Source organism: Balaenoptera physalus, assembly GCF_965194825.1.
Source record: "Balaenoptera physalus genome assembly, chromosome: 14".
Taxonomy (NCBI): domain Eukaryota; kingdom Metazoa; phylum Chordata; class Mammalia; order Artiodactyla; family Balaenopteridae; genus Balaenoptera; species Balaenoptera physalus.
This window is the reverse complement of record NC_138893.1, coordinates 14,359,392-14,373,731: the sequence shown is the minus strand read 5'-3', so window position 1 is coordinate 14,373,731 and position 14,340 is coordinate 14,359,392. Positions and strand designations below refer to the sequence as shown.

Genomic DNA, 14,340 nt, shown 5'->3' with positions numbered 1-14,340 from the left:
CTGCTTGGAGAGACTAGCCTTTCGCAGGCTTCACGGGGCAGAGGGCGAGTCCCTTCCCTCCCTGTGGTGTAGGGACGCTGCGGGCACCGGCCAGCTCCAGTGCCCAGGGCGGTCCAGAGTCCCCCGCTGTCAGCCACTCGCACCTTGTGGCGGGCAGGGGGGCTGCTCCTCGTGTGCAGTGCTTTTGCTCCTGAAATCCAGTCTCTGAACTGCTTTTAAAAAGCACGTGAGTGCTGTCCAAACACCAGAATTACGACTTCAGTAAACTGATGTGCAGCATGTGTCAGAACTTACTGCTAGCAAGGGAACTAGCAGGTGACAGAAGAGTGTATGGTGAAGAAAGTATGAAGATGGAAGAGTTATATAGTTGGGAAGAAAGATGCTACGTAAGCAGCTAGTTAAGGAAATACACACACACACACACACACACACACACACACAAAGTTTTCATTTCAGAGTCATAAAAATGTGTCCACACTAGTCATTAAAATAGAAGTCTGTGACAGGATGGTATGAGGGGACAAGTGGGCCAGCAGAGGAAAAAGAAAAACCATCCAGGAAGCAGGTCTTGAGCCTCGGGGCCGGCCGGGCCAGTTACCATGGCAGCGCGAGAGACCTGCAGCAGACACACGAAGAGCACCAGGCAGAGAGTTGTTCTGGTGGAGCTGCCTACCTTCAGTGACTTTCTCAAGCTGCAAACAAAGACACACAGTATAGCTTTCCCGTTTCTTAGTTTGGGGGACATTCACTTTCTTCTGATAGGGCTGATGTAAGAGGATTGGAAAAACCAGTCTTACGGCCTTGAAGTGAGTACCTGATTATAGCCGGTGGGACTTGCCGGAAATGGCTTCCTGGTGGGTTAATTGAGACACGTTTATTTCCTGCTCAGTAAAAAAAAAAAAAAAAGTCTGGGGAACAGGCATCAGGGCTGGTGCGACATCTCTGACAGCGCTGGCCTCACCGGCAAGCCAGTGGAGGAAGGTCCTGTTGCATGGGGAGAGGGGAGGATGGGTGGGACAGCCGCCTGCAGCAGAGAAAACAACAGTTTACGCTCTTGTTTCTCTCTCAGATCTAGAGAAATAGCGGGACCCTTAGAAGCAGCGCTTACAGATGCCCTGGAAGACGCACCAGGTAACTTCCTCAAAGTGACAGGTGACAGGCTGTCACTGAGTGAGCTAAGTCGGCTCACCAAGTCATCTTGGGGACCTCAGTACCCTGGGGGCACTTTCACCTTTTCCTGTCTTCCAGTAAGTTAGACCCAAAGACGTACTTTAACTTCTTTTTTAAAAAGAGGTTTATAGAGCTTCTTGCTGGACAGAGATGATAAAAAGGCTGCTTTAAGAACACGGGAAGGAGACCTCATTTTCATTCCTCAGCGTAACGTGTCAAGGGGATATAACCGCTGCTGTGCTTAAGGGAGCAGCCCGTTTTGCAGCCCAGTGGCCACGCTCCGCTTCTCTCCCGAGCTGAGGTGAAGGACCAGGACGGCCTTCCCTCTGGGGGACGGCTCACAGCTGGGGCTCCTGGCCCCAGGCCTCCAGAGCCCTTGGGCCAGTCCTGGGACCATGCGCAGGTGGCTGGGGTTAGGATACGCTTTCCAGACACGTTCGCCTCATTTGCACCCCTACAGCCTCGTTCATCTGTGTCACGTTGTAGCCGTCCCCGGTGGCCACTCACCTAGTAGGTGGCTGTTCCTGTAGCCACAAAGGTCTTTGGGCAGCTCCACTCCACTTTCTGCTCCCTTTCGTGCAGCCAAGTTCCATCTAAGCTGCACTCTTTTAGCCTCAAAGTTGGTTTCCAGCTGTTTTTGCCAAAAATGGCCATATGTAATCGACATCCTGTATTGAAATAGCATATTCAGGAGGGGAGGAGAAGACAGGACAAATTCAGAACCAAAGATGAAACCCTTGCCAGTGACTGCCACTCCAGCTCGTGTTTGTTGAGTTGGTACAAAGTGCCTGCCAACTGATGATTTCTGAATGCCGTTTATGTTTAATGTTTATCAAGTGCCTGGGAGGGGGCGTCATGTAAAATTAGAAACACCTCCCGAAAGCTTCGCTGACCACATAGGGTTCTTGAGAAGGCCACTGGCTTCACTCTTGGGTTGTACGTTGAAGATTTTAGATGTTAGCCCTTCAGCTGAGATTCCTTAACTGTATGTTTTTTGTCTAGCTGGAAGTTCGTATTGCCTCTTGGCTTCTCACAGGACGTGGAGCAGCCTGCAGAGGTGTTGGTCTGACCAGATGTTCTTGCCGTCGCTGGTGCATCGTCTGTGGAGACTCACTCTGCAGATTCTGGCGCGGTACTCCGTGTTTGTCAAGGAGGTGAGGGCTGGCGGGTGGCTCATCCCTAATCCAGGCTGAAACGAATTCAAGATGGGTGAGGTTAAACGTGCTGAGAGTTTCAGGGGCCGTGTTGTCATGAGAGGTTGACGCGGGGACTACAGGCCAGCGTCTCAGTTTCTATCCAATTCCGCTTCTGGGTCTCCTTTTCGCTCTTGCGCGTGTGGCCTTGAGGGGTGTCTGCTGTCACGTGGTCAGTGCTTTGTCTTTTTGAAAACTGCCACACCGACCACCTCATTTTTCCCTTCTGAAAACCAGAATCTTTGCCTCCAGACTAAAACCGAAATGCCCATTTTAATGAAAATGATTTAAAAAGTGCGTATTTTAGTATTTAGTCTTTGGAAGTGTAAAAACTCCAAGTGGTTGAGATTAAAAGGTAGTAAAATTAATTAACCTTCCCTCCATTTCAGAAGTAGTAGTTGGATGCATTAAGTGTCCGCACGCCTCTGATGGCTTATTAGATATTGTGCGTAAAGCCACAGGAGTACTCGTGTGGTCCGCTGCTGAGACCCCGGCCCTGCCAGGCCCTGCGCCCACGTCTCAGAGCTGCCTGCTGCACAGACAGCTCGGTGACAGACGCACGCCCCCGCCATGGCAAGGTGATGAGTATAAAAGAGATGTGAGCGGAAGCTCAGGGAAGGCGACATGAGGAAGGCCTCATCCATGGAAAGGAAAGCACTCTGCCAGCTGGAGCAGAGTGTCTCAGTGGAAAGAGTGCAGGCTTTCAAGACAGCGTCAGACCTTGGCTCTGCCACTCTTTATCTCATTTCGTGGTCTTAGGGAAATTGAGTCTCAGATTCTTCATCTGTAAAGTAGGAAAACAGCTTCTGTCTGTGCTTGTCGTGAGGAGTAGAGAGAGATTTGACCAGCCAACTGATAACCAAGGGGCCTGGCAGACAGCGACGCTCCACGGAAGTTCCTTTCCTCCTCTGCCTTTGCCTCTCTCTGCTCAGAGGGGGTCTCAGGAGACCACCCTGCTCCGTGAAACTGTTCACGAAGACCGTGCAGTTCCCGGGACACGGTCGGGTTGGTACAGTTCTGTTAGGCCTGGGCCTGCTACGTCACGCCCAAGCACGATGCTAGCCAGTAATTCTTCTCACATCCAGAATATTCCATTCTTTTCTTGATCCCAGTGCACATCTCGTAGGTTTCTTCCCCTTGTAGCAATCCATCATGCAAAGAACACTTCTGTCGTTTGTGTTATTTGAAGCATAATTGAGGTTTAGATTTTGATTTTTTTTACCCTTAAGATGATAATAAATTTATTAAGTAAATACAGTAAATTATTTACCTTAAGCAGTTAATTAATTTTTTAAAATTTATGATGTTCCAGATCTTAATTTTCCTTTAGTTTAGGGGCCTATTGTTTTATTTCTGCCTGTTACTTAAGTCAAGGAGGGGAAATGCACATGGGGTTGCAGGCTGTCCTGTTTCTCTATTTTCCACACCTGCCTGGAGAGAGGGTTGTGGTGACTTTTCATGAGTAAACTTTCACTGAATCCTTTGTGGACAGCTGGCACTTTATGGCGAGTCATTGACCTGTATAAATGCTCATGTATCTTGCTGGTGGAAACACATTTAATCGTTGAAATCCTTTTTTTCAGCTTTTACTCAGGCCCATCTCTAATGAAAGTGCCAAGGATATTAAAAAGCCTTTGGTAACTGGCAGCAAAGATCCTTCCGTCACCCAAGGAAATTGCGAAGACCAAGGAAGCGGCCCTTCCGAAACAAAGCCCGTCGTCCCCGTTTCCAGCACTCAGCTTGTTTATGTGGTCGCAGACCTGGACAGGCTTCAGGATCAGGTGAGCCTGTGTCCCAGAGGGATTCTAAGTACCGGCTTCAGTGTGTGCAGCGTCTGGCCTCATGGGGCATAGAACTGTGGGCCCAGGGCGCCCTGAGAGGCCATCCGTTCGCCTGCCTTCTGGAGGCGATGTTCCAGATAGGATGCTCCAGATCGGATCCAGAGCGGGTATTCCCGCTCCCCTACCCGGCGTGCTCGCTCCTCCTTGCTCACCGGGCCCGCCGAGGACGTGCTGGCCCGGAGCCTCGGCTTCCCTTCCAGCGGCGACGCCACAGGCTTGCAGCACGCCAGGCACCACTGTTGTTTGCGTTAGCTCAGCTTACTCTGTGCAGGCATGACCTTTAGTGGGTTGGATTTTAATTATTTCTAATTCACTTACCCAGTATTTCAGGGTAATATGTAATCTTCAGCTATACTTTGAAAGCGCTGACCTATTAACACTCCTTCCTGTTTTCTCCAAATAGATTCCATGTTTTTGCTTTTACCATGGACAGAACTCTGTGGAATGCATGTATTTAAGTGCTGTGATATGTAATTCTGCTTTTCTCAAGTTTAAATATTTTGTGGTGCTTGGACAAATATTGTATGTTTGGAGCAAAAACGTGGTGTTTACCATGAGTTTTTTTGGTACTGGGGAGAGCTATAGAATAGAAAATGATTTTGCATATTTTCTGGGTCTGTTAATAGCCGTGAAAATGCTGTTTTCCATGTTGTTGGATTCTTTCATAGTGAAAGCATTAATTAGGAATTTTGTTTTCTTCTGATGAAAATCACTGGAAGTTCTGAGTTTAGTTTTATCATTCATTAATAATATTCTAGAGTTTGTAGATGCATAAAGAATTGACTCTTCCTTTGGTTTATAAAAAGTAACTGACTATATAAAGTGCATATTTATTTCAGCTTCCAGAACTCTTGGAAACAATCAGGCCAAAACTTGAAGTGATTGGCTTTAAGAATTTTTCTTCTATCTCAGGTAAAAATGAATCTTTAGATTCAGCAAATCTTTGAATAAGAAATAATTTACAATAGAATTTTAGAGACTGTAGGATAAATTTTAACTAACCATTTTCTTCTCTAGTTGTAAGTCCTTGGTTGTTTCTGTATTCTGTTCTGTGTTTATAACTTCCTTGAATGAGATATTTTGTTTAATTCTAATAATTTGATTTGATTTGGTTTGTTGTAGTATGCTCTCTAAATACATTGATGGTATTTAAAACAGAATTCACCCCTGGGCCTGGGTAGCGTGATTAAACACAGGCTTCTGTCTCTGCAGCAGCCCTGGAGGACTCCCGGCTGTCCCTGTCTGCCTGTGTGCCTGCCTTGAGCGACAGAATCACCCAGGACTTGAGTGAGTCTTGCTTCAGTCACCTGAAAAGTGCCCTGGAGGTTCCCAGGCTGTACCGAAGAACCAATAAGGTCAGTGCCCTCACTGAAAAGGATTTCGAGGTGGGGAAATATATATCAGGAAGGCCAGAGAGGGAGGAAGTGGTTAAGCGAGGGACAGAAATAGGTTCTCGGGGGGAGAATCCGTCTCATGGAGAGAAACCCTATATTTGTGAGAAGGGGGCTCCTCAGGAGACGTGGCGCAGACACAACTTAGGTAGTTGGACTTGCACAGCACGGACTTCTGGCCTTAAGGAAAAGTCGTATTTTCAAAGAAAGCATTTTAATAAAATATTTTTAAGTCCTACCCTTCTTTTGGTCTCCATATCTTATATTTGAAAAGATCTGAATTTACCTTATTTCCTTTATATTGTCATTGGAAGTACCTGCTTTCTCCTGTCTTTTACTGGATAAGGTATAAAAAAAGCTGCATTAAAAAATATTAAAGGCATTTATAAGGTGAAAAATTAAGCTCACACTGGTGTTCAAAGCCGAGTTCTGTGTCCTCACTTTGTAGAATGGGGATTGGGGGATTTGTTTTTACCAGCGTTTTAGTTTTCCCTCTTGAACTCTCATTTTCATGCATTTATTTATGCTCATTTCATTCTTGCTAGTTCTCACTTATTTTCCCTCTAGATTTTCTTTTCTCCCAGTTGGATAGTTGGGTTTTAGGCCATTTACAACTGAAATTATTCTCAGGAGCTGTGAGAATCCCCTGCAGCATTGTGCTCCTTTGGAATATCCCGGAGTTCCTACAGACATGCCTGGGCGGGCGGGGCCGCCTCTTTGTTGTGCCCTGAGCCTGCGGCCTGGTCTGCTGTCGGGGTTACTCTTCCCGCCCGGCCCGTGTTCTGGGTGCAGCGAGCGGCTGGGCTGAGTGCTGAGCTGAGACCCAGCTCACCTCCGCTGGGGCTGTTCTCCTTTTCCTTTTAAAATCTGGGACACGCAGCAGAATTCCCATTTCTAGTGAGAGTACCTTATCTCCCGATTTTCTGGTCTGCAGTGGGAGAGACCTATTTTATTTTGCCAAATTCATTACTTTTCCTTTAGGAATCTAGCAACTTTTCCCTTTCTCTTCAACGGGGTGTTACATTTACCGAGCGCTTGCATCGTGGGTCAGACACTGTGCTAAAGACCTTATACCCTCATTAGTCCTACAGAGTGAGCGCCCGTGTCCTTATTCACGGATGAAGAAACCAAAACTAAGAAAAGTCAGACACCCTAGATCCTGACCTCTCAAATGGTGGTCTGTTGACCAGCAGCGGCTGGTCACTGGTGGGAACTTGTTAGAAATGTGCCATCTCAAAACTTGGCCCGTTCCCCTCCCTGCAGCACACACACGGAATCAGACCCGGGATTAACGAGGTGGCCGGGTGATGCGTGTGGGCACCAGGTTAGGGCGCCCGAGTCCAGTCGGCTCCGGGCGGCGTCCTCCCCGGCTCCCTCTCGGTCTCCGCGGGTCTTTCTGTGGACAGCGCTTGTATGTGTCTCCAGACTGGGACCTGCGTAATGCCCTTTTGAACGTGATGTTTGGGTAACTTACTCTCTTCCTTCTTTTTGTTTTTTCTGTTCATCTCTAACCCCTACCGACATGATCCCAGGAGGTGCCGACGACCGCCTCCTCGTACGTGGACGGTGCTCTGAAGCCGCTGTACCAGCTGCAGAGCGGGCACGAGGATAAGCTCAAGCGAGCCGTGATTCAGCGGTGGCTGGCAGGCGCTCTCTCCGAGAGCACGCATAAGTAAGTAGCTTAAAAGCGGGCTATTCTGCACTCTCTTAGAAAAGCCCTAAGCCGGAGATCACTGGGACCATCACAGGCTGCTTGTAGATAAGGCAGTAAGAACATCCAGTGGCCTCATCGCTGGACAAGGCAGGGAGCGGGCACTCAGTCCCGTCCCGGCTGTGCTCGCTCCACCCCACCCAAGGCTCTGCCTGGCCTCGCCCAGCTCACACACCTTTCAGGGCCCGGGCACATTCCACAGTCCCCCCGGCACACCGCCTCGGACTGTCCTTAACGTCGCTTCGTGCAGGAATGTTCTGCAAGTCCAGGCACGCTTTCTCCTTTCAGGTCCTTTCTCTTCAGCTCTGTCAGTCCATGATGGCTCCAGTCATGCCATATAATCAGCAGACTTGCGCTGGGGAGACCAGTGTAATCAAGGAAGCAGAAACGCTCATTGTGCAGTGTAATGACAGCTGTTGAAGGATGGGTGTTAAAATCCTAACACTAACGAGAATAGGGGAGGTCTTCAGTGTCACTGTGGTCGAACGTCTCTTCATTTCCGATTCCCCCTACTTTTCCCCAAATCCAGCACTGAGTTATGTCAGAAAGTATATTATTTGATTTTATTGTTGGATTTTGTTTAATTATTAATTTTGCAGTAGTATTTTGTTTCTTTCGACTACTTATGAGTTAAGCAGCATTTGTGAGTTAACTTAGAACATAACAATGAGTTATCATACTGTTTCTGTGGGGAAATATATTCCAAATGCCAAATAACCAGCTTGTAAACAAAATTTTGAAATATAACTCATTTATAATTTGGAAATTATATTGAAACTAGTTAAAGGCAATTAGTTTTACTTAAGGGCTCTGAAATACGTTTTAAAAGACGAGCTTTTCCTAGAACTGACGGCAAATGGGTTTGTCCCTTGCATTTGGGGAACGAGCCGCAGCTGCTCACCCCTGACACAGGAAAGACAGCTTGGCCTGTGATTCTCGCTTAGTGTTCAGGGCTGAAATTTTAGACACAATTCACATACGTAGTTCTCATGTTCCGAGAGGATGCAGTGCTAGACACTCAAGGCCCTGTTTTTCTTTCAATCTTGAGAAACAGTGTTACCGTGGCTGGTTTTTTTTTTTTACTGGAATTGAATTTTCATCTTAAAAATCCCTGTTTTGGTCCACAAAGCTCTCGGGCGTGTTTGGCGTTGTGTCTCTTTCACCAGTCTGTGTGTCTCATGCCCAAGGTACTATGAGACCGTGTCGGACGTCCTGAACTCCGTGAGGAAGATGGAGGAGAGCCTGAAGAGGCTGAAACAAGCCAGGAGGACCACTCCCGCCACCCCCGCCGGGCCCAGTGGCGGCGGCATGAGTGACGATGACAAGATCAGGCTGCAGTTGGCCTTGGACGTCGCATATTTAGGAGAGCAGGTGACCCGAGCGCCGCTGTCCTTCCAGGGGGCCTGACTCCACATTCCGAGGGCCCGGCAGCCAGCTGGTGGTGCGCCTGAGCCCAGAGATGCTGGGAGGGACCGGGAGTCCATTCCTGGTGCTAGAAAAGAGGGCCAGGGCCCCAGACACTTGAAGGAGGAGGACGTGCCCCTAGGGAATATGAGAAAGAAAAGACAGACTTTTTGAGGTCCAGGGAATTGACATCCTTTTGGCTCGCTGGCATTCATGTTCCCAAAGCCGCTGGGGGTGAGCCCATGGGCAGAGATGGTGTCCTTTTGGTCCACTGCCTGGAACGTGCCTGATATGTCATGGGTGCCAGATGAGGGTCTTTTGAGATATTTGTTAGTTTGGCTTTAGAATAACTAGAGAAACATCAGGCCATTGATTTCTCAGTGCGGTGCTTGAAAAATAGCACAGCTTCTTTGCTTCCCTGCCTGCGTTTTGTAGGTTTTCTATAAAACACAGATTTTGGAGTCACGGCGTGTGGGTGGACATTCACGTAGGTACCATCACGTAGGGGCAGGTGTGGATTCCGCGCAGGGCCTTCCGTCCTCACAGACTGTCAGAGCTTTGGGGTGTTCGGAAACTGGCTTTGTCAACTGCTTAGGTTGTCTGTTGCAGTAGATCCTCAAGGAAGACCTTTTTGCGAGAGAAAAAGAAGTGAGATCATAACATTCCCATCAGAAGATGCCTTGTTTTCTAGTCACTCTTTCATACAGTTCAGGGTCATCACTGAAAATCTAAATTTTTCCCCTTTCGGGTGAATTTAGAGATGCATTCTGGCAGAAGTCCATTGCCTTGTTTCTTTATTTCTCAAGAGAAACTTAGAAGTCTTTTGACAGGCAGGAAGGTTGGTTATAGACACATGAAGAGAAAACAAGCAAAAGAGTTGTGGGCCGGGGAGGGAAGGGAAAGGCAGTCCTCGACCCCAGCCCCCAGACGAGCCACAGCACGCCAGCAGAGACTCAACACTCGGTCTGGGTTTTTCCAGGTCCGCTTGTGCACGCGTGCGTGTGTAGTTGGGTTAAGGTGGGAAGGACGCTGCATGCTGCGTCTCTGTCACTGAAATAATCCACAGCAGCTGCTGTGCAAAGCTGTTTGACTTCATCAGCTTCTGAGAAAAGGTTGTGGATGACACACTAAGAAGTGAAGGTCTCAGGCCGGTTGTTTTCTGAAAATGCTTCAGTTAAAAAATTACTTTATTGTTTCTCTTAGTGTGAGTTTCCTCTTCCAGCCCACAGAAGAGGCTCTTGTCCTGGTGAGAGTCTGATTCAATGAACTGACATAACGTAACACTGGCTTCTTAGACTGACCCCCCAAAATAAATTCTACGATAAGGAAATTTTTTTTTACTTCATTTATTTGAAAGGAAGGAATACCCTGCCGGTCATTAGGGAACTGCCTTTTTCTGGTTCCGCGGAGGGTGAGGTGAGGGTGGATGTTTTGTCTCCTTCTTTGTAAGGGTCTCTCCACGTTCAGCTCACCTCGCAGTAACTTGATTCATCCCCGTGGCCTTTGCAGATCGAAAAGATAGGCCTGCGGACAAAGGACATAAGAAGCTTTCCAGCTCTTACAGAGCTTGTTGCTGCTGCTACGGACCAGGCAACGGCGGAGCAGCCTTAAGCATCTTGGAAGAGCCCAGGGGAGAAGAAGTTGGGCCTCGCGCCTGCAGGGAAGAAAGCGGCTCTGTTCTCTCACGGCTGCAGCCAAGAAGCGCTCGCACGGGTCCCAGCAACGTGCCACGGCAGCCTCCCCCGCAGCCTGTTTGGGTTTCCTTTCACCCAAAAAGAATACAAAAGCCTTTTTCCGTTGTATGGAAGATAGTTTTTAACTAAGACATTTGAAACTTTCTACTATAGTTTACAGAGCAAATTATTTTATTTTTATCGTAAATCTTAGCGTGGCAGAGCTGATTTCTAAGATATGATTGAAGGAAATATATATATGAATGTAAAAAGTCGTCTCCCTGATCCTGCAGTTAGAAGTGGCCGGCTGCAGGGGGGTGACCATACTGTGTGCAAACGCCCTTCTCCACGATGAAAGTAACTGCCCACTTCCTGACTTTCTAGAAGTCGCGGTCCTGGTGGCTCCCGTTCCCCCGTTAGGCGTTCAGGAACAGTGCACGTCACCCAGGCCTCTGTCGGGAGCGCAAACCAGCGGGGGGGGGGGTTGGTCTCCTAAATAAAAGAAGAGTCTGCCAAAGCCTGTGTGCCTCTGATGTGTGAATTGCGCACAAGGCAGGTGCTCCTCAGTCATGCCTGTGACGACGCGCCCCCTCTTCTGGCACCTGCGGGGTCCCGTCCGCCCAGAGCCTCCCTTCAGGCGCGCGGCGGTTCAGGGCCGGGGGGGGGGGGGGTGGGGGGGCGTGACCCAGCGCACCTGCCCGGCAACCGCCTCCTGCGCGTCGGGGAGGGAGAAGAGTGGGGAGTGCTGGAAGGAGGTACAGCACGCGGCTGGTTCGTCGGCTCACGGGTTCACGCGCGTGCAAGCGCTTGTGCTGGGCCGTGGCGTGTGCCCCTTCAGCCCGACCACGATCCGAGAGCAGGTGCGCCTCCTGCTCTGCCTTGGCGTTTCCTCGTGTCTCAGTCCGGTCCAAGGTTAGCTCTAGGGGGAGAGAAGGGTGACCAGGAGTTAGGGGAGCGGACCCGGGAGGCCTTGGCAGGAACGAAGCGGAGGAGCCGGGGAAGGGGGTGGTGAGGGGAGGGGAGCCCCCAGGAGAGCAGGGGGCACAGCTGGGCGGCGCTCTGGCATCCTCCGCCCCCCCCTGCAGAGAGCAGGTGCCCCGGTCCTGGCAGGGAAGGCCCTGCCCTTGGACGGATGGGCGTCCTAGCTCTGCGTGACATTAGGAAGCTGGTCAGAGGGACAGAACGGTGAGTGACACCACGGGAGGGACTGACGCGAGGGGCTGAGCCCGCTCGGCCGGGGGCGCCGGCTCACCCGCCTAGGCTGGTGCTCCTTGTGCGGGGCCGGGCCCGTGGGCGGCAGGGGCCAGGACGGGGAGGAGAGGTGGGTGCCGGGTGGGGAGAGCCGGCCCCGCTGTGCCGCCTCGGAGCTGCACGCGCACCTGGGAGCTGAGGAAGGGCCTCGTGCCAGGAGGCGAGCCTGCAGCTCGGCGCGACGGGGTGCACTGCACACGCTGCATCACCGCCTCCTCCACATCCCGCGGGCTCCCTCGGGGCCTCGGCAGCCTCGTGCACGCCTGACGCGGCCTGCCTCGGCAGCCACGTGGCCCAGTCTCAGCGACGGACTCCGGCGCTGTCCCCATCTCCCCGGCTGCTTTGCCTTTATCGGTTGTTTCAGAACGTGGCGGACAGGGATACGGTTTATCAGCCCCTCCAACTCCAGCACTGTTGTTCCCAGTGTGCAGATGAGGAAACAGAAATTAAGGAGTTGAGTCGGTAATGGGTTTGGGATCTGATGACACCCCTCGGGGGCCATGAGGCGCGTCCCCTGGCCGTCCTTGGGCCGGGGCTCATGCCCAGCTGGAATGTCAGATTGAAGGGACCTGTAGTTGTCGGATGATGACCTTGTCACTGGATAAGCACTCGCAACCCCAGGAAGACGCACAGTTGGCTGCAGAAATGTGTAAGAGAAACAAACCCCTACCATTAATCCGTTAATATTTTTGTGTTAAGTGATCCACAGGACATCGGTACTGAGTATCCTTGTAGCATCCTGAGCCGACTCCGCATTTGTAAAAGAGCTCCAGAGCAGAGAGCAGCAGGTCCGTTCGTGCACTGCCAGTTGCTTTTGGAGATAAGACCGGGGCACAGACATCCCCTTCCTCTGGCTGCCATGGTGGCGCTGCCCCAGGTCTATCCAGGCGACTTCAGCCCAAAGCTGGGCACCCAGCGCCCTCACAGATGTTTGTCAGATGCAGGAAGGCATGTGCTGGGGGGGGATTGTTTTGAAGGGCAGCTCTGAATCCAGTAGTCAGCACCTATTTTGAAAATAAAAGCCGTTTTTCTCCCGAAGTTGTTTTAGGAATTACAGAAGACACCGTGATGGTTGTGGTTCTGATTTGCAGATGCGTCTGATTTGCAGGTGATTTGTGGTTCTGATTTGCAGATGCGTCTGTCCCCTCGAGACCCTAACTCCAAGTGGTGGGTCCTGACTGGTGGTGGCCACGTTCCCGTCTAGAAGCGTGTGCTTGGAGGGGAGGTTTTGAGCATCGCTTGAAGCGGTGCTTCCTAAATTCTAGGTGATCCCGGGGCCTCCTGCAAAGATGCAGATTCCGACTCAGGAGGTCTGGGCGGGGCCTGCGGGCCTGCCTTTCTCCTGGGCTCCCAGGGCTCCCAGGGCAGTGCTCCCCCGCACGCTAGCGGGGACCCTGCCCTTCCTGTGCAGCCTCTCGGGGCTGTCCTCCCTCCTTGCCCTGCGGCCCCGTGTCACATCTCCTTTCTCCTCCTCCAGTCTCTCTGTGCCTCCCTCTTACAAGGAGGCCTGTGTCCGCACCCAGGGCCCACCCAGATAATCCAGGATCACCTTCTCGCCTAAAGACCTTTAATCACATCAGCAAAGCCCCCTTTGCCATCTAAGGTCACATCCAGAGGTTCTAGGGATTGGGACCTGGGTGTCTTTGGGTGCCATTATTTAGCCTGCCACAGCTGCCCACAGATAGGCACCCCCCTTCCTGCCGTACTTTTGTGGAGCAGGACTTCCAGACAGGGAGGTCGTGACCTTTGTGTGGACTGAGGGCCGTTGACGTACTGGTGGTTGTTATTCAGTTATTCATTCAAGTGTTTCCCATTTTACAAATAAAGGCAGGGAGGCCCAGAGAGGCAAAGTAACTGGATCTGGGGCACTCAGCAGTTCGTAAGTGTTGGAGCTGGACTTCCTGCCCAGCCACCCATCTCTGGAACGCCTCTCATGTGCCCGGCACAGCAGACTAGACAGCTGGGAAGGACAGCGGTCTCCCCTGACATCGAAACTAGGGAGAGGTGTTCTGACTACAGAGGGGGGCTTGGGCGTGTGGGGAGAGAAGCTGAGCTGCTGTCCCCTGCCGGCCTGGGTGGTCCAAGGAGCAGACGCCCACCCCGTCACCACAGTTCCCTCTGGAAGAGCCGGGCCCTTGGAGCGGCTGCAGGGGCCCAGTCTGGGGTCGGCGGGGCAGCTTCTACAAGCAGAACAAAGACGCTGCCCACTCCCAGCCCTCGAGCCTCCGGCTCCCTCCCCTGCTCCTTGGCCCTTATGGATAGTGGCCACGCTTCAAGGTGGCTTAGTCAGGGACCGAAGGTGCTCTGTGTGGCCGGCCTGTGAGGGCACACCTCCCTCTCAGGCTCTGCCTGAGATCTAGAAAGTGGGGGGGCAGGCAGGCACTCAGCAGACGGCGAGGCGTGTGCCCACGTTCATGGGTGACGATTTCTCTCTCCATCTTGGGATCCCAGGCACAGCGTGAGCAGCAACCCCGCAGGGCGGGCGTCCGGGAGGACGGGCGCCGCTGTCCCCCGCCCAGTGCTTCCCAGCGGGGTGTGCGCAGCGGGTCACCATCACCTGGAACTTGTCCAGATGAGGCTGAGGACAGCCTGTGCCTTCCATGAAAGCCCCATCCAAACACGGCTCCAAGGCCTAAAAGGCCCTTTTGTCGGTACAGCCTGTCAGCTACTTTGCACACATTTGTCCTGCTGCTGCTAGTGAAAGAG

The 14,340-nt window shown here is 51.5% G+C and overlaps 1 protein-coding gene across 7 annotated transcripts in view; it reads left to right on the top strand.

Annotated features, from left to right (window-relative positions):
• The window catches only part of COG2 (component of oligomeric golgi complex 2), a 41,126-nt gene extending 30,226 nt beyond the window's left edge, over positions 1 to 10,900 (top strand). For 6 of the 7 annotated variants that reach the window (XM_082424987.1, XM_082424989.1, XM_082424988.1 and 3 more), the window contains 8 exons: positions 1,070 to 1,131; positions 2,173 to 2,324; positions 3,947 to 4,144; positions 5,044 to 5,116; positions 5,417 to 5,559; positions 7,128 to 7,267; positions 8,494 to 8,677; positions 10,220 to 10,900. In XM_082424987.1, the coding sequence (XP_082281113.1) occupies positions 1,070 to 1,131; positions 2,173 to 2,324; positions 3,947 to 4,144; positions 5,044 to 5,116; positions 5,417 to 5,559; positions 7,128 to 7,267; positions 8,494 to 8,677; positions 10,220 to 10,321 (1,054 nt within the window). In that variant the 3' untranslated portion in view covers positions 10,322 to 10,900. The remainder of the gene's footprint in view (positions 1 to 1,069; positions 1,132 to 2,172; positions 2,325 to 3,946; positions 4,145 to 5,043; positions 5,117 to 5,416; positions 5,560 to 7,127; positions 7,268 to 8,493; positions 8,678 to 10,219) is intronic. The other variant, XM_082424992.1, reaches the window with a different exon arrangement.
• The last annotated feature ends 3,440 nt before the right edge of the window (positions 10,901 to 14,340 follow it).